Source organism: Oncorhynchus kisutch, linkage group LG3 (assembly GCF_002021735.2).
Source record: "Oncorhynchus kisutch isolate 150728-3 linkage group LG3, Okis_V2, whole genome shotgun sequence".
Taxonomy (NCBI): Eukaryota; Metazoa; Chordata; class Actinopteri; order Salmoniformes; family Salmonidae; genus Oncorhynchus; species Oncorhynchus kisutch.
In genome coordinates this window covers 48324762-48346939 of record NC_034176.2, presented here as the reverse complement: position 1 = coordinate 48346939, position 22178 = coordinate 48324762, and the positions used below count along the sequence as shown (strand labels likewise).

General features: G+C 41.6%; 1 protein-coding gene and 1 long non-coding RNA gene across 2 annotated transcripts; both read right to left on the bottom strand.

Moving 5' to 3' along the window:
• Positions 1-3822: 3822 nt before the first annotated feature.
• rab14 (RAB14, member RAS oncogene family) lies at positions 3823-12134 on the bottom strand. Its single transcript, XM_020472328.2, has 8 exons — positions 11970-12134; positions 11024-11082; positions 10750-10803; positions 10154-10331; positions 7819-7885; positions 7616-7703; positions 7464-7494; positions 3823-7355 (listed from the first exon to the last, which is right to left on the bottom strand). Exons 2-8 carry the CDS (start codon positions 11073-11075, stop codon positions 7178-7180), a joined length of 648 nt encoding a protein of 215 aa, XP_020327917.1. The 5' UTR covers positions 11076-11082; positions 11970-12134; the 3' UTR covers positions 3823-7177.
• A 2100-nt stretch (positions 12135-14234) lies between these two features.
• Positions 14235-17740, bottom strand: LOC109880092 (uncharacterized). Its single transcript, XR_002253637.2, has 2 exons — positions 17124-17740; positions 14235-15851 (listed from the first exon to the last, which is right to left on the bottom strand). It is a non-coding gene; the product is annotated as an uncharacterized LOC109880092 (long non-coding RNA).
• Positions 17741-22178: the final 4438 nt, after the last annotated feature.

The window sequence follows — 22178 nt, the reverse complement described above, 5'->3', positions numbered from 1 at the left end:
TTGTCTCGGCCTTGGGTCTATATATCAGGGTTTCAAGGCATATGAACTAACAGGTTATAGAGCAAGCAACGCAATTATCGCAACACATAGATTGTCATGGATTTTTTTCCCTGGCTTGATTCCTCTGTGATTTTACCCCTGCACCACTACTACAACACAATCAAATTGTGCAACTTCGAAGTGTTACTTCGCCCAATATCATTATTAAGGTGATAGGGCCACAAGTAAAATAAAGTGAAAAAGCAAAAAAGTGATGTCATTACTGTAGTTAGCTAAATTGAATACGTCAATTCCTTTAGACATATATTTTAAGATACCTTATTGGAATTATGAAAAATCACCCTGAAAATGTACCTGTCCTTCAAATGAGGGGGAACTATTTTACCAGACGCCATTCTGCTGCCCAGTTGTGATAGCTAATGGTTGAAGTATCACTGCGCAGGTCCGTGTGGACAACGTAAGTCCCTACAACGCGCAATGCTGTCGGGGGTAAGCCAAATAAAAATGTGATTCACAAAAAAAAAAACATTCCTTCACATTTTCAAACAGGCCATTTACATTTTCCAACGGGGCTATACATTTGGGTGAGGGTTTTTTTCTCACCTGAGTAGCCTCGTTTCAATGCCAAAAACAAAATTAAACTATCTAGTGTTAAATAACTACACAACGTAAAATACAGGTAGCCTAGTCAAATAATTAACATCCAATCACATTAACCGTTACTCTCTCGCGGGAATATGTAGCTGCAGCGCATTCCGTTTGCTCGAAAATGGATGAATGGTTTAAAGAAATTAAGGCAGACGTCCATAGAAACACTTACCAGCTCTACTGGTAGTACTGCTACTACCAGCAGTACTGCACCTGCACCTGTCAACGACACAAGTTGTTCTGCTTCCACGGGCACATTCAATGCTAGCATCAGGAGTTCAACATTTGTTGTTAGCCCAGCTAGCATGGACACAGTTGTGCATCTGATGCAGCCGAAGAGCTACTGCCCCCTTACCCGGGAAAGCACTGAACAACAGACAGGGACATTGGACCATCGAAGAGACTCAAATATGATGAGAACTACATTGATTTGAGGTTCACTTATATTGGGACTAGTGCCTTTCCTCTGCCACAGTGCAAAAGTACTATCTCACAATCAGATGAAACCTTTACACTTGCGCAGACATTTAGAAACAAAACATGCCATATTGAAAAATAAGCCATGGGAGAGCGAAAATGTATGATAATTACATAAACCATTAGTAAGAAGGGGGTAAAAGCGTCTTATATGGTGAGCTACCGAGTGGCTAGGACAGACAAGACCCAAATAAAATGTGATTCACGGCAGCGTAGCCTAGTGGTTAGAGCATTGGACTATTAACCGGAAGGTTGCGAGTTCAAACCCCCGAGCTGACAAGGTACAAATCTGTCGTTCTGCCCCTGAACAGGCAGTTAACCCACTGTTCCCAGGCCGTCATTGAAAATAAGAATGTGTTCTTAACTGACTTGCCTGGTTAAATAAAGGTAAAATTAAAAATTAAAATACTGTTGTGGAGGACTTAATTATTCCTGTTGCTGCGGATATGGCTGGGGGAAAAGGCCCCAAAAAACTATACAGACAATTTCTCCATCAAACAACACTGTTTCACAACGCATCAGTGACATGGTAGATGTTTTGAAACAATTACTGTTTTGCATACAAGTCAGTGAATTCTATGCGTTACAGCTGGATGAGTCAGTGTGCCTGGCACAGCTGGTATATTTCCGTTACATTTATGAAGGGTCAATTAAGGAGGACATCCTCTTCTGCAAACCACTGGAAGCCAGGACAACAGGATATGATATTTTTTAAGTACTGGGCAGCTTTGTGACATTAAATGGACTTTGGTGGTCAAGATGTGTTGGTATCTGTACTGATGGCGCAAAAGCCATGACAGGGAGACATAGTGGAGTGGTAACGCGCGTGCAAGCAATTGCCCCCTACGCCACTTGGGTACACTGCAGCATCCATCGAGATGCTCTTGCTGCCAAGGGAATGCCTGACGGCTTGAAAGATGTTTTGGACACTACAGTGAAAATGGTTAACTTTGTTAAAGCAAGGCCCCTGAATGTATTTTCTGCACTATGCAATGATATGGGCAGTGACCATGTAACACTTTTACAACATACAGAAGTGCGCTGGTTATCAAGAGGCAAAGTATTGACACTTTTAATTGAGAGATGAGTTTAAAGTTTTCTTTACTGACCATAAATTTAAATTGCCTGACCACTTGTACTAGTTTCTCACACGACTGTCCTATCTGGGTGATGTTTTTTTCTCACCTGAGTGATCTGAATCTAGGATTACAGGGACATTCCACAACTATATTCAATGTGCAGGACAAAATTGAGGCTATGATTAAGAAGTTGGAGCTCTTCTCTGTCTGTATTAACAAGGACACCACACAGGTCTTTCCATCATTGTATGATTTGTTTGTGTGCAAATGAACTCAAGCTTATGGACAATGTCAAATGTGATATAGCGAAGCACCTGAGTGAGTTGGGTGGGCAATTACGCAGGTATTTTCCCGAAATGGATGACACAAACAACTGGATTCGTTATCCCTTTAATGCCCTGCCTCCAGTCCACTTACCGATATCTGAACAAGAGAGCGTCAATTAAATTTAATCAGAAGTTAATGCCAGATTTCTTGATTGGGCATTGCTCCAGAGTATGCTGCCTTGGCAAATCGCACTGTTAAGACACTGATGCCCTTTGCAACCATGTACCTATGTGAGAGTGGATTCTCAGCCCTCACTAGCATGAAAACTAAATACAGGCACAGACTGTGTGGAAAATGATTTAAGACACACTCTCTCCAATACAACCCAACATTGCAGAGTTATGTGCATCCTTTCAAGCACACCCTTTTCATTAACCTGTGGTGAGTTATTCACAATTTTTGATAAACAAATAAGGTTTAATATGTAAGATGGTTGAAGAAGTTATTGATTATTATTTGTGCCCTGGTCCTATAAGAGCTCTTTGTCACTTCCCACGAGCCGGGTTGTGACGACAACTCACACTCATTCTTGTGTTTAATAAATGTTTTGTATAGTGTGTGTGGCAGGCTTACAATGATGTCAAAAAACATTTGAGACCCAGATGCTAGAGGGGGTATGCAGCTGGAGGTTGAATGTTTGAAGGGGTACGGGACTAGAAAAAGTTTGGGAACCACTGATATAAGGAAATCAGTCAATTGAAATGAATTAATTAGGCCCTAATCTTTGGATTTTACATGACTGGGCAGGGGCTCAGCCATGGGTGGGTCTGGGAGGGCATAAACCCACCCACTGGGCAGCCAGGCCCAGCCAATCAGAATTAGTTTCCCCCCACAAAAGGGCTTTATTACATACAGAAATACTTCTGTTTCATCAGCTGTCCGGCTGGCTGGTCTCAGAAGAAGAAGCTGGATGTGGAGGTCCTGGGCTGGCATGGTTACACGTGGTCTGAGGTTGTAAGGCCGGTTGGATGTTCTGCCAAATTCTCTAAAATGACATTGGAGGCGGTTTATAGTGGAGAAATTAACATTCAATTCTCTGACAACAGCTCTGGTGGACATTCCTACAGTCAGCATGTCTGCACACTTCCTCAAAACATGAGACATCTGTGGTATCGTAGAGTGGCCTTTTATTGTCCCCAGGACAAGGTGCACGTAATGATCATGCTGTTTTATCAGCTTCTTAATATGTCACACCTGTCAGGTGGCTGCGTTGTCATTGCAAAGGAGAAAAGCTCACTAACGGGGATGTAAACATATTTGTGCACACAATGAGAGAAAAACATATTTGGCGTATGGAATATTACTGGGATCTTTTATTTCAGCACATGAAACATGGGACCAACATTTTACTTGTTACATAAATTTTTTTGTTCAGTATAGATACGTACCGAGTCATCTTTAAAGGGAAAGATGCACATCCCTAGTTACCACACACAAGATTGCCCTTAATCCAGAAGAAAATCTAATTACAGAAAGCTCAACTGAGATTAAGAGTTGTTTATCCATAAATATTTTACCATGGTTAAAGAGGTGGTCCTTCGAAGCGAGTATTATTACACAGATTTTATAATCTTGTCAAGAGCATCTGTGCTTAGATTCACAAGAGTATAAAGAATGTACAATAATGGTTATCTAAATAAAGTAATTCAATAATGAATGTACATTATGCAAACTCAATTGTACATTTGCTCAAGACAAAAATGTTACATTAATCAAAGAAAATCATTACAAACAGAAATGGCTAGCCATCAGTGAACCAATTCCAACACGTAAGATTTTTGACCAGGGACCATATGTATCAAGCCTATCAGAGTAAGAGTGTGGATCCAGGATTAGTTTAGCCTTTTAGATCATAATGAATAAGACTACATGGACAGGGTGGGACCTGATCCTAGATTCTCTCCCACTCAGCTGCTTTGTGAATATGAGACTAGCCTTACGTGATGGAGCTACATTTAATGAGACCAATTTAAATCCTTCTCAACACTTCCAAGGAGACCGCTTGGGGAAAAGCACCACAACCAATATTAGCCAGTCTCTTCATGCCACCAAAAAACTTGAGTGAAAGGCGGACTGGACCAGTCTTTTTACAGTGCATCGAGCTTTGAGAAATTGGATTACAGTTGTATCTTCTAAGCCCATTTTCAAGATAACACCACTGCTGCGTTGCGATACTGGGCCCTGAAATACAGATTGAACATAACACACTAACACCTCTGCTGGGGGGGGGGGAGCCTTCAGAATCATAGCTCGACATCTCTCCAACTAAGAAATCAAGTACATCAGTGATGTCAAGGTAAATGGAAAAGTAAATATGGAATGACTTCAATGAAAGATTAGTAAGAAAAATATATTTCACAAAACATGAGAAACTTAAGCTCTCTACAGAATGCACCACGTGAGGTCATCCCAATGTGGAGATTATTGTTGTGAAATGGTTGAGGAATGAGCTTTCCCATCCTCTGGGGTGTATTCATTAGTGCAAAACGAGTTGCAGGGTTTGTTATTGGACAAATTCAGGTAGGTCCTTATCCATTTGCTTTCATTTGGTTCATAGTGTATATTCCAGAGGAATTTGGTGGAGGAAGAGTTCATTGTAAAGTCTGGAATGGAATCGTAACATCAATCAACTTGTTTGACTCCGTTCCATTTCTACCATTAAAATGAGCCCGTCCTCCTATAGGGCCTGCCACCAGCCTCCTCTGGAATACACCCCTGCTAAGACATGAAGAAAAGGGACAGGAACCGCTTTAGGTGAGTAGCTAAGATATCTGCGTGGCTCAGACAGCGCTCCTCGATGCTCCATTACAAGAAGGGAATGAATCTGGTGTTATTAGAATCGGAAACAAACCAGACAAAAAAATACAAAATATTTTTGTGCCTTTGAATGGGGTATGGTAGTAGGTGTCAAGAACTGCAACGTTGCTGGGTTTTCCATGCTCAACAGTTTCCCTTGTGTATCAACAATGGTCCACCAACCAAAGGACATCCAGCCAACTTGACAAAACTGTGGGAAGCATCGAGTCAACATGGGCTAGCATCCTTGTGGAAAGCTTGACACATTGTAGAGTCCATGCCCCAACAAAGTGAGGCTGTTCTGGGGGCAAAAGCGGGTGCAGCTCAATATTAATGTGTCCCTAATGTTTTGTACAATCTGTTCATATGATCTGAAGAGAGGCAGTAAAATATATCAAAATAGAGTTATGAATCTAATATAGTAGCCTATTGAATTTACAGAACGGCGTTCTACATTAGTCTGCGTAACAAGTTAACACTAAATTAGGCAAAAACAATCACAGAGAGAATGATATGGGGGGTGTGATCAAGGGTCGCATCCCAAATGCCGCAATATTACCTATGCAGTGCACAACTTCTGACCAGAGTCCTATGGGTACAATTTGGGATGCAAGCAGTGAGATGAAGTCCCTGAGATTACATCAATCAAAAGGGAGAGGTGCATTGCTGAACCACCTCACAACCTCAGTTCACTAGCTAAGTCCTACTAAAGTGCCCCAGGGGACATATGAGAGATATCCCTCTAATACAAAGCCACGGGCTGAGCAGGATGACCAATTTTCACAGCCACCATAGATCCACATACAATACTCCCATTTGAGTCACAGCTGGAGTGGGCATCCGAGATGTCTCACTGATCAGAATCTCTACTGATGGGGTGTAATTCATTGGACAATTAGGTTTTTCCCTCCCTGTTTGCTTCCGTATAGTTTCTAGTGAAAACCCCCCTGCTGAAGCTCCATCTCCACCGAAACGGCCTCCAGACCACATCACAAAAAGTGCAAAGATTTTTCTTGGACTCCAACGCCCAGTGTTCTGTCTAACTTTCCAATAGTACATGCTACAGGTCAGACCTCTCTCATTGAGGCACCTAAGAAATTTGACCATTTGGTCTTTCACACGCTCATATTCTACATGATACTGTACCCATCATTTCCCACTAATGTTCATTAAAATAAATGGGTTCAAAAATAACAAATATTTTATATTAATTATATCGAACAAAAAGTAAATCCAACGTATTCCAAGACAGATAAAACCTCCGGAAACGTTTAAAAAGAATGAACAATTTGGTAAATGGTTATACACGTTGAGTGAATCATGCATCCATTATCTTTGGTATCTGTGCCTGTTTGCTGAGTATTTTGCAGCCACTCTTAATAATTTAATTTGAATTAAAACAGTACTACATTCAAAACACCACAAGAGTGATGAATCATTCCATTTATAGTTATGCACATCATGGTTTCTTCTGTGGATAGAAAAAGGCATTTTCTTCAGTAGAGCAGCCAGCCAGCCACAAAGGCCTATTTCTCTGTTGCTGTGTTCTAATCACAATGTGTGACCCATGAAGCTTGCTCATCTCATCATAGGTGCTGGGTGCACTGGGTTATGTAGGCTATGGGGACATACAGCATAGCCGTGTGAGATAGATACGGGGAGACAGAGAGAGAAAGAGAGATGAGAGGGAGATGGCTGGGAATGGTATAATGCCCATCCCTGGCTCAGAGCCTACTGGGGCCCAGACTGTCATGTCAGTGCCTTGGTGGAGGCATGTGGGTTCCTGGGTGGTAGAGGGAGGCTGTGGCACAGGGGGCAAAGGTCAGCTGGAGGGTCAGTGGGTGGGGACATTAGCAGCTGCAGCTTTCCTTCTGAGGCTGCGGTTCACTGGTCAGCCGTCCGCCCTGCGGGGCGGAGGGCTTGTGCTGGACACCAGACTCGGCGGCGTTCAGGTCCAGGCTTCCGTCCTGAATGTTCTGGTAGATCTTCTTGGCTGCCTCCAGGAACGCGTCCTCCACATTCTCACCCCTGGGTTACAGGAAAACAACAGACTCAGGCACAATAGACTGACTAGTCCCCTAGTAACTTCAATGCACTCTTTTATGCAAGTGAACACATTTGGGTGTGTTAACTTACGTCTTTGCACTAGCCTCTAGGAACAATAGACCTACAAAAACAAAAGACTGAATTAGGTTCATAAGAAAAGTTTTTGCAAATAGAAAGTGATTGTTCCAACTTTGATTTCCCATGATCTACAGTGCATGGAGATCTGCAGTGATAAATCTTACCGTTCTCCTCAGCAAACTGCTTAGCCTCCTCATAGGTTACATCTCGCTGGGCCTCCAAGTCTGCCTTGTTACCAATAAGAATGATCACCTGGGGAGATAGCACACAGGCCAGGGTTGTCATGGCAGCATGGAAATATACAACTGTCTTGTAAAGACATCCCACAGTCTGATCAGGAGTTCAGATTTCCAGCTGGCTGACTCACAGTATTAGGGTTGGTGAGGTTTCTAGCATCAGTCAGCCAGCTGCTAAGGTGGTTGTATGTGCTTCTCCTACAGGAAAGGACAAGAGAACATTTGGAACCATAACAATAATAGAATTTCAGTTCAAATGTATAAAGACATAATACAAGATAAGTCATTGTGAATACAAGACAATGGAAATTGAACAAAAGGTTAAATGGGGTTACTGAATCCATCCTAATTCTCAACACTCAAATGCTGGGCACCTTATGGGCTGGTTTGCCGAAACCCAGATTTTGCATAGGCCTGGATTTAAAAAGCACTTTAAATTGACATTCTCCATTAAACATGTTTTTTAGTCCAGGGCTTAATCTGTGAGGCTAGATAAATAATCAATGTAATAGTCGCCAGAGCCGGCGTTATGGGCGGGCCTTAAGGGGCCTGGTCCGCTCTACCGTATCCCCTTGCCCGTCCAAATCAAATATTGATAATTTATTTAAAACGGGACGCGAGCCAACAGAAAGACGCATCAATCTCATAAGTCAACCGAACCAGCATTCCTCTATCTCAGTGTGTGTGGCCTGTGTATGTGATGCTGTCTGGGCAAAAATACTATGGCATGTCATACTCTTTTTGTCCAGACAGCACCAGATATAGATATATATATATATATATATACACACACACACAAGTATGTAGACACCCCTTCAAATTAATGGATTTGGCTATTTCACCCACCCCCATTGCTAACAGGTGTATAAAATTGAGCACACATCCATGCAATCTCCATAGACAAACATTGGCAGTAGAATGGCCTTACTGAAAAGCTCAGAGACTTTCAATGTGGGACAGTCATAGGATGCCACCTTTCCAACAAATCAGTTCTTCAAATTTTTGCCATGCTAGAGCTGCCCCGGTTAACTGTAAGTGCTCTTATTTTGAAGTGGAAACATCTAGGAGCAACAACGGCTATTCCGTGAAGTGGTAGGCCACACAAGCTCACAGAACGGGACTGAAGCACGTAAAAATTGTCTGTCTTCAGTTCCATCACCCACTACCGAGTTCCAAACTGCCTTTCGAAGCAATGTCAGCACAAGAACTGTTTGTCGGGAGCTTCATGAAATGGGTTTCCATGGCCGAGCAGCCGCACACAAGCCTAAGATCACCATGCGCAATGCCAAGTGTGGTCTGGAGTGGTGTAAAGCTCACCGCCATTGGACTCTGGAGCAGTGGAAATGCATTCTCTGGAGTGATGAATTACGCTTCACCATCTGGCAGTCTAATAGACAAATCTGGGATTGGTGGATGCCAGGAGAACGCTTACCTGCCCAAATGAATAGTGCCAACTGTAAAGTTTGGTGGATGACTAATGGTCTGGGGCTGTTTTTAATGGTTTGTACTAGGCCCTTTAGTTTCAGTTAACAGAAATATTAACACTACAGCATACAATGACATTCTAGACCAGGGGTTGGCAACCCTGTTCCTGGAGTGCCGCAGGTACTGCAAGATTTTGTTCCAGCTAGGCACCACACTTGACCAACTGAGCTAATTGATCAGTTCAATGATTGCCTAAATTCAACACACCTGGTCTTCCAGGTCGGTTAAATCAAAACCATGAAGTGCCTGCCTCACTCCAGGACCAGGGTTGCCTACCCCTTTTCTAGACAATTCTGTGCTTCCAACTTTGTGGCAACAGTTTGGGGAAGGCCCTTTCCTGTTTCAGAATGACAATGCCCCTGTACACAAAGCGAGGATAATACAGAAATGGTTTGTCAAGATTGGTGTGGAAGAACTTGACTGGCCTGCACAGAGGCCTGACCTGAACTCCATCGAACACCTTCGGCAGGAATTGGAAGGACGACTGCGAGCCAAGCCTAATCGCCCAACCTCACTAATGCTCGTGGCTGAATGGAGGCTGTTATAGCAGCAAAAGGAAGGGACCAACTCCATATTAATGCCCATGATTTTGTAATGAGATGTTCGACAAGCAGGTGTTCACATACTTTTGGTAATGTAGTGTATATCCAACAGTAACAAACGAATGAAAATGGTTGTGTGTTATTTGGGGGAAAAAATGTAATCGTATTCTAATGTTACCTAAGACCTTCATAAACACAACCAAATTATTATATTTGCGATAGCATATATGAAATGTATTAATAACACTGTTAGAATGTTGCAATCAGAATGACTGCTCATTAGCTTGAAGGGGGGGGGGGGGGGTCCCTCGAAGCAAAGCAGTTCTAGCGTAAAACATTTTTGTCCCCTTATGGAAATCCAACGCCCATCCAACTGCTTAGTTCTGGTGCTGGCCCTGATAGTCACTTCAAGTAAAGCCCAGCTGAGATCCTGGCCTACCTGGTGATGTCATAGACCATGAGTGCCCCTGCTGCTCCCCTGTAGTAGCTGCGTGTGACGGCCCTGAAGCGCTCCTGTCCCGCAGTGTCCCAGATCTGCAGTTTGATCTTCTGGCCGCTCACCTCGATTATCCTTGTGCCAAACTCGACTCCAATAGTGTGGGGGCAGTCTGCCATGACTGTTGGGAAAACAGATAGGCCCTATTAGCTTACTAAAAGTATCTATTGAAGAGAGTATCTTGAGTGCAGTGCACATTTCTTGGTTTGTTAACAGAGGTGTATTCACTAGGAACCAAACTAAAGTAAACAGGAGGGTCTAATCCCAATTTGTCCAATAAATCATATTCTTCATGGTGACTTGCCTGTATTCTGTTTGTATATTAATGTAAATGTAATTGGCAAATAAAGGTCATTATGATACTGAATAAACACTTGATTCTGTTGCAAAATGTTTTGCTAGTGTGCATTAATGAATACATCCCTGGATTATGTAACCTTGAATGGAAAGTAAACTATGTAAACATGCAGTGGTACAGTAACATGATTGTGTACAATCTTCCATAAAGGAGACACCACTGCTTTTTAGACCATACTCACATTTCTTTTCTGTGAACTGGTGAAGCAGGCATGATTTCCCTACACCCATATCCCCTGTAGTGGGAGAAAACAAAGCAATATAGGCAACGCTTACAATTATTCAAAGGCTTATATGAAACAGTGATGTTGAAGATTTATGGGAAGAGTGCTTGTATTGGGCTCATTTATAAGAGGATAAGTATGTACACTTAAGCAGTATTCTCATTCTCATGAGACATCAACTAACATTCAGATTCATTTCAGTGAGCTATGTAAAATATGGGAATCAACTTACCAATAATAATGTATTTGAAGATGTAGGAGTAGTTGTATGGAGCAGTAGTCATTTCGGCTCTTGAATAAAGAAAGGAACGTCAATTTTAATGAAACTTTCTAGCTAGCAATAACACCAACCAGAATGTAAACTATAAACAACCATGCCACAGCCTGAGGCACATTACAACAGTCAAGCTCGAATTGAAAACCATAAGCTAGCTATAACGTTAGCTAGCTAGTTAGCAAACCAATACATTTTCTCGTCATCTACCCTATGCCATAATAAACATATTGCGAACTGCAAATTCACTTTGGCTATCTACTCCGATTTCAGAGCACTCTCGTCAGTGTGCCAGAGCACAGAAAACCTGATGAATTTATGAACGCTCAACACCGGTTGAATAAAAACGTAATTAACGTGTTGCCAACAGCACAGCAACAGCCACCAACTACTAGGGTGAGTAAAATGGTCAGAGTGAGCTGTTATATCAGTTAGTTTGGGTGCTTGACTGCCGTTGTGAGGTTAGAACACTCGGACCCTATTCTTCCGCCAGAGCGTCCAGTGTGCACTCTGAACGCTCATTTACGAACGGACAATCTGACAACACTCTGAATTTAAAAACGCCCAGAGCGCACTCTGGCACTCAAAAGTCAATTTACGAACACACCCTAAGTTAAGCCTATTCGATTTTTGAAAATGTGGTGCTAGCTAGATCAGAGGAAAAGGACGAAACAGTAATGTAATGGGGAAAACCTAGCGTTCTACATTGGCAATTGTAACGTTGGCCAAAGGGAACTCCCATTCAGTTGCTAGCTAGTTAGCTAGTTAGCTAGCTAGCTGACTCTTGCTCAAGTTAGCATTAGCTAGCTAACGTTACGCATTTAGCTAATTTAAAGTAACGTTGAGCGGTACCAAACTTGAATTCCCCAATTTCAGATAAACATGATACATGTGTTTGTTTTACCTTGTATTTTAATACTTATCTAGCAGTCTAACCCGGCGATCTGATAAATCGGTCCTTTTAAGAGGCTTTCACAATTCTTCATCAATAACAGCTAGCGCAACCAAGTTCAGCTGTATACCGCAACCTACTGGACAGGAGTACACTCAGCTAATGCTGCACCGATATGGAAGTGATCATTTTTTCCCATGGGGTTTTTCCAATGATGTGTAAATTATGTTATGATGTGTATAAATGACACTGTTGGGGAAGCTACTCTGAAAAGACCGTTTAAAAAGCTACCAGTTACTTCACTCTGAAAGAAGTTAAGCTAGGCTAGTGGCCAATCCTCAAAAATGGCTTTAGTTTTTGAGATACCCCTACCAAATGTAGAACAAAACACAACCATCTTTAAAAAAAAATCTCTGTCTCTCATTTATGAAATGGATTGTTGTGAAAAATATTTGACTGCAAAAGGGGTGACATTTATAGATATTGGGACACACACCCTAAACTCAAAACATGCAGGATAATGCCTGGCTGGAGGGGGGCACAAATCTAATTTTATTTGTCACATGTGCCGAATACAACAGGTGTAAACCGTACAGTGAAATGCTTACTTACAAGCCCATAACAGCTATGCTTGAAGTAAAAAACTTTTTTTTTTAAGTGTTAAAACATTGATTTCTTATAAGGATTTTATAAGCTTCTGGGTTGGAGTCCCGTTCCTTGAAAGCAGCAGCTCTACTCTTTAGCTTACTGCGGATGTTGCCTGTAGTCCATGGCTTCTGGTTCGGGTATCTACATACAGTCACTGTGGGGACGACGTCATCAAGGCACTTGTTGATGAAGCCAGTGACTGTGGTATACTCCTCAATGCCATCGTAAGATTCCCAGAACATATTGCAGTCTGTGCTAGCAAAACAGTTCTGTAGCTTAGCATCTGCTTCATCTGACCACTTTCTAACTGACCGAGTCACTGGTGCTTCCTGCTTTAGTTTTTGCTTGTAAGCATGAATCAGGATAGAATTATGGTCAGATTTACCAGGACGTGTACTCCGAGCACGCGCTGACCAACTGGCAAGTGTCTTCAGTGACATTTTCAACCTGTCCCTGACTGAGTCTGTAATAACATGTTTTAAGCAGACCACAATAGTCTCTGTGCCCAAGAACTCTAAGGTAACCTGCCTAAATGACTACCGAACCGTAGCACTCACGTCTGTAGCCATGAAAGTGCTTTGGAAGGCTGGTCATGGCTCACATCAACACCATTATCCAAGAATCCCTAGACCCACTCCAATTTGCATACCGCCCCAACAGATCCACAGATGATGCAATCTCTATTGCAGTCAACACTGCCCTTTCCCACCTGGACAAAAGAAACACCTATGTGAGAATGCTATTCACTGAGTACAGCTCAGCGTTCAACACCATAGCGCCCTCAAAGCTCATCACTAAACACCTCCCTCTGCAACTGGATCCTGGACTTCCTGACAGGACGCCCCCAGGTGGTAATGAACATAACACATCTGCCACGCTGATCCTCAACACGGGGGCCCCTCAGAGGTGCGTGCTCAGTCCCATCCTGTACTCCCTGTTCACTCATGACTGCATGGCCAAGCACGACTCCCAACACCATCATCAAGTTTGCAGATTACACAACAGTGGTAGGCCTGATCACCAACAGCGAGACAGCCTATATGGAGGTGGTCAGATACCTGGCCGTGTGGTGCCAGGACAACAACTTCTCCCACAACGTGATCAAGACCAAGGAGATAATTGTGGACTACAGGAAAAGGAGGACCGTGCATGCCCCCATTCTCATCGACGGGGCTGCAGTGGAGCAGGTTGAGAGCTTCAAGTTCCTTGGTGTCCACATCAAAACAAACTATCATGGTCCAAACACACTAAGACAGTTGTGAAGTGGGCACGACAAAACCTATTGCCCCTCAGGAGACTGAAAAGATTTGGCATAGGTCCTCAGATCCTCAAAAGGTTCTACAGCTGCACCATCGAGAGCATCCACTGGTTGCATCACTGCCTGGTATGGCAACTGCTCGGCCTCCGACCGCTAGGCACTACAGAGTAGTGCGTCTGGCCCAGTACATCACTGGGGCCAAGCTTCCTGCCATCCAGGACCTTTATACCAGGCTTTGTCTTTTCAGAGTCAAGTATACTCAAAGTTGTGTTAAAATTGATACTTTTTTCTCTAGTGTTATCCAGAAAGTTACTGTTACCAAATTACTTAACTTGGTGTCAATATATGTGAATAAACACAACTCCACATGATAAATGTCCAACATTTATTGTAAATGTCATCAATTTCAATGTTAATGCACATCAACCCGCCCTCACCTTTCCTTTTAATCAATGTAACCATTTACAGATCAATGTCAACATCACAAGTGACATGCTCACCAGAAAAAGCAATATGGGACAACAAATGTGTTATTCATTCTATACGACATTTGTATATCAAATCATCTATGATAATGCAGGTTGTCGCCATGAAAGAAAACAAAACCATGTTTTGACTTGGTTACTTTGTATGCATGGAAATGTTCTTGAATAGCTATATATATATTTTTTAAATTATGCTTACCTTCATACCCCAACTATGAATTACAGGTCAAATTTTCTGGATGCAGTGGGGGGATAATGAATTAGAAAATGGTGCTTTGGTAAAAGTTTTCTGGGGAAACTGTTTAAATAGTTTGCGGTGCTCCACAATCAAATGTTTTCAATAAACATAGGAGAAAATATTATGTTAACTATTTGAAGTCATAAAAGGAGTAGGCCTCAGTGCTGGTCAGTAGAAGGTACCAAATCCCCCCAAAATAAGAATGTTTCTCAGTAGGCACCATGACAAAATTGCATTAATTAATTAATCATTTGATCCTTCTGATAAATTCACAGCCACTGGTTTATTGTTTCTTTTCATGAATCCATAATCAAAACTTTGTATTCTTAAATCTCTAATTCTGCTGATGTTACATGTTTTTCCATCAGCTAAAGAAATAATAACTTCAACTTGCACTGGGCCACACTGGGCCTCTAACAAGTTCTCACAGGTGTATGTTAGTCAAACAAGAATTCCATTTATGAGAGAAGTTCCTTAAAAAGTAAAATATATAGCACCCAATTTATGAATTCCTCGCTTGGAACCCAAAGGGTTTGCAACCTCAAAATCATTCACAACAGAATTAACTGTACTTTGACCTACACCTGCTGCCTTTAGATCAGCAATTACAGACGCACACCTATTTACAATGTCTGGGGAAGACATCGCTGTCTCACTCTACATTTTCAGTCAACACTTCTCCAACAGCATTACCCTTACAAGTGTTAAAGGTGCTTTGAGGGTTTGAAAAAAATCGACATCACCGACTGAACCAAATTAACTGCTAATGTGGCAATTATTTAAATGCTTTCTAAAACCAGAAAAGCTACCAAAGGAATGTGAACATCCCACCTGACCACATTTTAGATGAAGAGTTCTCCCTGGACAGAGTCCATTAATTACTTCAAGGTGCTTGAACTTGTATGCTCAGTCTTGCATAGAAAACACTTAATAATTTCTCCTTAGCAGATCTTCACTAACGCAACATTCTTGCTCTTAACTCAGGGAGTCTCCTTTGTTTCCCCCATATCAATGGTATAGATGGTTGTTTGCACAAAAGTGAAGAAGTTACTCAAGCAAGTACTGTATGACGTACCAACAACGAAGTGAGCCTTAAAGAGTTCGTAAAAGGCTCCCAGTGGGGCCCGTAGCCTTGCATGGAACCGTATGCTTGCAGATCACAACAAGTAGGAGTGAATGCTGCTCTTTGTGGATCCCAAGGCAAGAAGGTAGGACTGACTGCTTTGGGTGATGGTATCCAGATGCTGCTGCACACTGGTTCCAACCTAACACACAAGAGATATTGGTAGGAGCATTTAGTGACTAACTTCTGACAAAGGTTATATGAACATCAGATCACTTCACGCTATGCATGGGAGCTTGAGGTAGGGACATAATGTACATCGAACTTGCAAGTATATTAACAATATGCTTTCTAACTTAACTACCCAATGTTTATTGACTTGATTATTCACATCATTCTTAGCATCGCTAAGTGGTATAGTCGTTGTGGTTCTCAATGGACATTGTTAGGGTGTGTTCGTTTATTCGTTTATTCGCTTTGGCTATCTACTCCAATTTCAGAGCACTCTCATCTGTGTGTGCCAGAGCGTAGAATAACTGATGAATTTACAAATGATCAACACCAGTTGAATATGGCTTGTGTCAGTAAACCTTTGGCAAAAAAGCGTAAATAAATTGTTGCCAGCAGCACAGTCAGTCATCAACGCTCTAGATAACATGAAAACAGCCTAACCAGTTCTGCTAGGGTGAGTAAAATGGTCAGAGTGAGGTGTTCTCTCATTTGTGTCAAAGTAGCTAGCAAGCCCATGTTAGCCAGTTAGCTTGGGTGCTTGACTGCCTTTGTGAAGTCAGAACAACCCTACTCCTTGGCCAGAGCGTCCAGTGTGCGCTCTGAACACTGTCTGTTCGTAAATACACAATCTGACAACGCTCTGAATTTATGAACACTCAGAGCGCACTCTGAGCACTCTCCGGCACTCCAGATTGAATCTGACCATTTTACTCACCCTAGTAGTTGGTGGCTGTTGCTGTGCTGTTGGCAACACGTTAATTACGTTTTTATTCAACCGGTGTTGAGCGTTCATAAATTCATCAGGTTTTCTGTGCTCTGGCACACTGACGAGAGTGCTCTGAAATCGGAGTAGATAGCCAAATTGAATTTGCAGTTCGCAATATGTTTATTATGGCATAGGGTAGATGACGAGAAAATGTATTGGTTTGCTAACTAGCTAGCTAACGTTATAGCTAGCTTATGGTTTTCAATTCGAGCTTGACTGTTGTAATGTGCCTCAGGCTGTGGCATGGTTGTTTATAGTTTACATTCTGGTTGGTGTTATTGCTAGCTAGAAAGTTTCATTACAATTGACGTTCCTTTCTTTATTCAAGAGCCGAAATGACTACTGCTCCATACAACTACTCCTACATCTTCAAATACATTATTATTGGTAAGTTGATTCCCATATTTTACATAGCTCACTGAAATGAATCTTAGTTGATGTCTCATGAGAATGAGAATACTGCTTAAGTGTACATACTTATCCTCTTATAAATGAGCCCAATACAAGCACTCTCCGGCACTCCAGATTGAATTTAGGAACACACCGAAGTCGTAAAATGTCTAGCTAGTAATTTGTTATGCTAACAAGCTAGCAACTGTCCGGAAGACAGGCGAAGCGCTAGTACGTTCAACTGAAAGGACACTGTTTGTTTACAGCAGGTATTCCCAAACAGGGGTACGCGCCTGAGTAGCCTCTTTTCACTGCCAAAAATAAAACTAAACCATCTAGTGTTCAGCAAAATAACAACACAAGGTCAAATACAGGTAGCCTTGTCAAATAATTAACATCCAATCACATTAACCATTACTCTCTCGCGAGAATTCCACTAACAGTATGTATGTATCCAAACGTAGCTGCTGCTCATGTTGATATCTGTACTGATGGCGCAAAAGCCATGACAGGGAGGCATAGTAGAGTGGTAACGCATGTGCAAGCAGTTTCTCCCGAGGCCACTTGGGTACACTGCAGCATCCACCGAGAGGCTCATGCTGCCAAGGGAATGCATTATAGCTTGAAAGAAGTACTTATTTGTAATAAAATGCAAATTAATTACTTCAAAATCATACAATGTGATTTTCTGGATTTCTGTTTTAGATTCCGTCTCTCACAGTTGAAGTGTACATATGATACAAATTACAGACCTCTACATGCTTTGTAAGTAGGAAAACCTGCAAAATCTGCAGTGTATCAAATACTTGTTCTCCCCACTGTGTGTGTGTGTGTATATATATATATATATATATGTATTCTATGTCAGACATATATATTTTCAATTTTTTATTCAAATGGAATGGAGTAGAACAGCAAACACACACATGGCCACTGCGCCTGCTACCCCTCTCCATTTCCATATGAAATAGCCATTGGGTGCTGTTGGGGGGAGGGCAGGCCCACAACAATGGCCGGAGTTGAATGGAACAGCACTTCACCTTAGTGACTGTTTCCTCTGCTCTATACAATAAATATCTGTTTATTTTATGTGATGATAAAAGGCTCATACAATACAAACATTTTTTTAAATGTTTTCTTTCACAGTGATAGCGACTCCGACTGTGAGCCCCCGGTGCCAAGCTGCCCGCTCTACCTCTGCCCCCTCTACTCCTGCCTCCAGTGGTGTTCATATGCCACAGTTCATTACAGCATGGAGGCGTCGTTGTGTTTTGTGTCGCATGAAGTCCCCCATCACCTGCACCACTTGTTCAGTTTGCCTCTGCTTTACATCAGAAAGAGACTGCTATGGGACATGGCACATGCAGCAAAATATTGTGTAGAGGACTTCCAAAGGGTAAATATTTTTTTCTAATATTTGTATATATTTTTTTGTGTGTTAGAATTCGTTTTTGATATGTTGTATATAGTTATTTGCACTGTTGTGTATATAGTTATAGGTCATTTCACCAATTTGGCCACTTGGGTACATTTGGGCAACTTGTGTGGGACACCTGGGTGACTTCATGCTAAATGTCATGTAGCTCACCCATTCCTGAAGTTATCAGTCTGAAACTTTGCACACCTACAGTTGCCTTCTTGTGTTATCCATCACAATTAACTCTAGCATCCTATCTGACTGTGTGGATATTCTAGTACATGTGAAAGATGCTACAACAATAAAAAACAGAAAACGTATGCTCTTTCTTTCTCTTTTCTTCTACCAGATCTACTGTTTTATATTCTCCTACATTCAATTAACATTTCCACAAACTTCAGAATGTTTCAATTCAAATGATACCAAGAATATGCATATCCTTGCCTCTGGGGCTCAGCTACAGGCAGTTAGATTAGGGTATGTCTTCAGGTGGAAATTGAGAACAAGGGATGCAGCCATAACAAGATAACTAAGGTCAGGGCGTGACATTCAGGGCTAATCTCTATAGTTAGCCAGCTAATTACGAGCGGCTTGCTAAACAAAAAGACCTTACCTCTTCTGATATGTTGGAGTCGGTGCCCCGGTGATTGACATAGGAGCTCAGCCATGATAGCATGGAGTAAAAAGGCGGCACCGTTTTCCCACCTGCATCTCCACTTCGACCCTTAATTTAAAAAAAATCTTAACCAACTGCCTCCACTTCTTGTAACAAGCTTCCCCTTCCATCCCCATTACCTCCCTGATCTCTTTTCAGGAGTTGAAACTAAACTATTGTCTTTGAAATCCCTACACGTGGCATCATAAAGATGTTTATATTTGCAACCTTCTTCTGATAGCCTTTCGTCAAATTTCTCCATGTTTGTTCTGAAGGAAATGAGTTTGTGTTAATACAGGATGTACCGCCTCCACATATTCTCAACCAATCATGTCAATGCAGAGCTATACAGAGCTAAACGGAGGCCTCTGCATTGTTACATCATTTCAGAGGTGCACATCGATGCGTGACAGATGCGTGGATCAAGCATAAATTGGCTTTTACGGTCGCTGCCCTTTCAGCACCACAAGCCTGTCACTTTTGATGTGACACTTGTTGCTATTGGTGATAGTGTGATATTGGTGTTAGGCTACCATACGTTATGTAAACTGTGTGTTTTTTGTTTTGCTTCTCACACTATTAATGTTATGACCTATGCATATGTTCAGTTTGTCCCAGACTCTAATTAGGTTCTATCATTTTCTTTCGTCTTTATTTACTTTTTTCCACTGAGGTGGAAATACTTTATCTGGTGGGAGTACTTTGATCTTTTTAACCTGTCTCTCCTCTCTGGGGAGGTTCCCATTGCTTGGAAGGCAGTCTCGGTGCATCCTTCACTTAAAGGGGGAGATAAAGCTGATTCAGATGACCATCCTATCCATGCTAGATTACGGAGAGACGCAATTTATAGATCGGCAGGTAAGGGTGCTCTCAAGCGGCTAGATGTTCTTTACCATTCAGCCATCACATTTGCCACCAATACTCCTTTGGGACACATCACTGCACTCTATACTCCTCTGTAAACCAGTCATCTCTGTATACCCGTCGCAAGACCCACTGGTTGATGCTTATTTATAAAACCCTCTTAAGCCTCACTCACCCTTATCTGAGATACCTACTGCCGCCCTCATCCTCCACAAACAACACCTGTTCTACCAGTCACATTCTGTTAAAGGCCCCCAAAGCACACTCATCCCTGGGTCGCTCCTCTTTTCAATTTGCTGCAGCTAGCAATTTGAACAAGCTGCAACAAACACTCAAACTGGGTAGTTATCTTCTCCATCTCTTCATTCAAAAACTCAATCATGGACACTCACTGACAGTTGGGGCTGCTTCATGTGATGTATTGGTGTCTGTACCTTATTGCCTTTGTGCTGTTGTCTGTGCCCAATAATGTGTGTACCATGTTTCGTGCTGCTACCATGTTGTGCTGCTGCCATGTTGCGTTGCTACCATGTAGTTGTCATGTGGTGTTGCTACCATGCTGTATTTTCATGTGTTGTCATATGTTGCTGCCATTTTATGTTGTTGTCTTAGGTCTCTCTTTATGTAGTGTTGTGGTGTCTCTCTTGTCGTCATGTGTGTTTTGTTCTATATTTAAATTTTTTATCCCAGCCCCGGTCCCTGCAGGAGGCCTTTTGCCTTTTGGTAAGCCGCCATTGTAAATAAAAATGTTTTTTTAACTGACTTGCCTAGTTAAATAAAGGTTAAATAAATAAAATACAAATATATTGAGGATATTGTTTTTTTATATACTTATTGCAAGTCACTTTGGAGTATAATAATGAATTTACAAAAGTCCATGTACATTTTTTTATATAAAATTTCATATGTAATTTTGGAACTCAGAAGAGGTTTTACTTGAGTTAAGGTATAACTAACCTACATTTGATATTTACTCACCATGTTAAAAACATCCAAAAGATTGATTCCATACTTAGTTTGGCATGTTTCTACGGGCTGTAACGGAACTTTTTGTACTTTTCGTCTGACGTTTGGCGCCACCTGAACAAGCTTTTGGATTTGTTTACCAAAAGCCCTAACAAAAGAAGATATTTGGACATAACTGATGGACATTATCGAACAAATCAAACATTTATGGTGGAACTCTGATTCCTGGAAGTGCATTCTGATGAAGGCCATCAAAGGTAAGTGAATATTTACAATGCTATTTCTGAGTAATGTTGACTACCCAATATGGCGTGAATCTTTTTGGCTGCTTTGTTGTCTAAAGGCTGTACTCAGATTATTGCATGGTTTGCTTTCTCCATAAAGTTTTTAAAAAATCTGACACAGCGGTTGCATTAAGGAGAAGTTTATCTAAAGTTCCATGTATAATAGTCGTATCTTTATCCATGTTTATTATGAGTATTTCTGTCATTTGATGTGGCTCTCTGCACAATCACCGCATGTTTTAGAACTATTGAACGCCAATGTAAACTCAGATTTTTTTTATATGAACTTTATCAAACAAAACACATGTATTGTGTAACATGAAGTCCTATGAGTGTCATCTGATGAAGATCAAAGGTTAGTGATGAATTTTTATCTCTTTCTGCTTTTTGTGACTCCTCTTTGGCTTGAAAAATGGCTGTGTTTTTCTGTGGCTTGGTGGTGACCTAACATAATTGTTTGTGGTGCTTTTGCTGTAAATCCTTTGAAATCATACACTGTGGCTGGATTAACGAGAATTTTATCTTTTAAATGGTGTAAAATACTTCTATGCTTGAGGAATTTTAGTTATGAGATTTTTGTTGTTTTGAATTTGGCGCCCTGCACTTTCACTGGCTGTTGCAGAGTGTTCCAGTCCTAGACAGGTTAATCTACTCATCAGCCCTAACAAAACCTATTGCATAGCATTTCTTATCCTGTGATACACTTAAGGGAAAGTTCAGTGATTTTACACACTGCAAACTAGCAACATTTTGGGATCAATTCCCCATGTAAGTCAATGTATTAAAGTAGTATGTATTAAATGTCATGCCTGATATTGATTGTGACCAATGAATTGGTTGAAAGGTAGACAGCATTTGTAGTGTATTGCATTGGATAGCATGGTATTGTACTCATGGATGCCAAGGGAAGTCATGATCTCCACCCCCCCCCCCCCCCCCCCCTTCCAAAAAAAACA

What these genes read in the sequence shown, in the direction of transcription:
- rab14 (XM_020472328.2), bottom strand. Translation starts at nt 11,075, where the DNA reads ATGACTACTGCTCCATACAACTACTCCTACATCTTCAAATACATTATT. An exon ending in CCAGTTCACAGAAAAGAAAT is followed by an intron (nt 10,332 to 10,749) that starts GTGAGTATGGTC and finishes TTTTCCCAACAG; the next exon opens with TCATGGCAGACTGCCCCCAC. An exon ending in GCAGTTTGCTGAGGAGAACG is followed by an intron (nt 7,495 to 7,615) that starts GTAAGATTTATC and finishes TTGTTTTTGTAG; the next exon opens with GTCTATTGTTCCTAGAGGCT.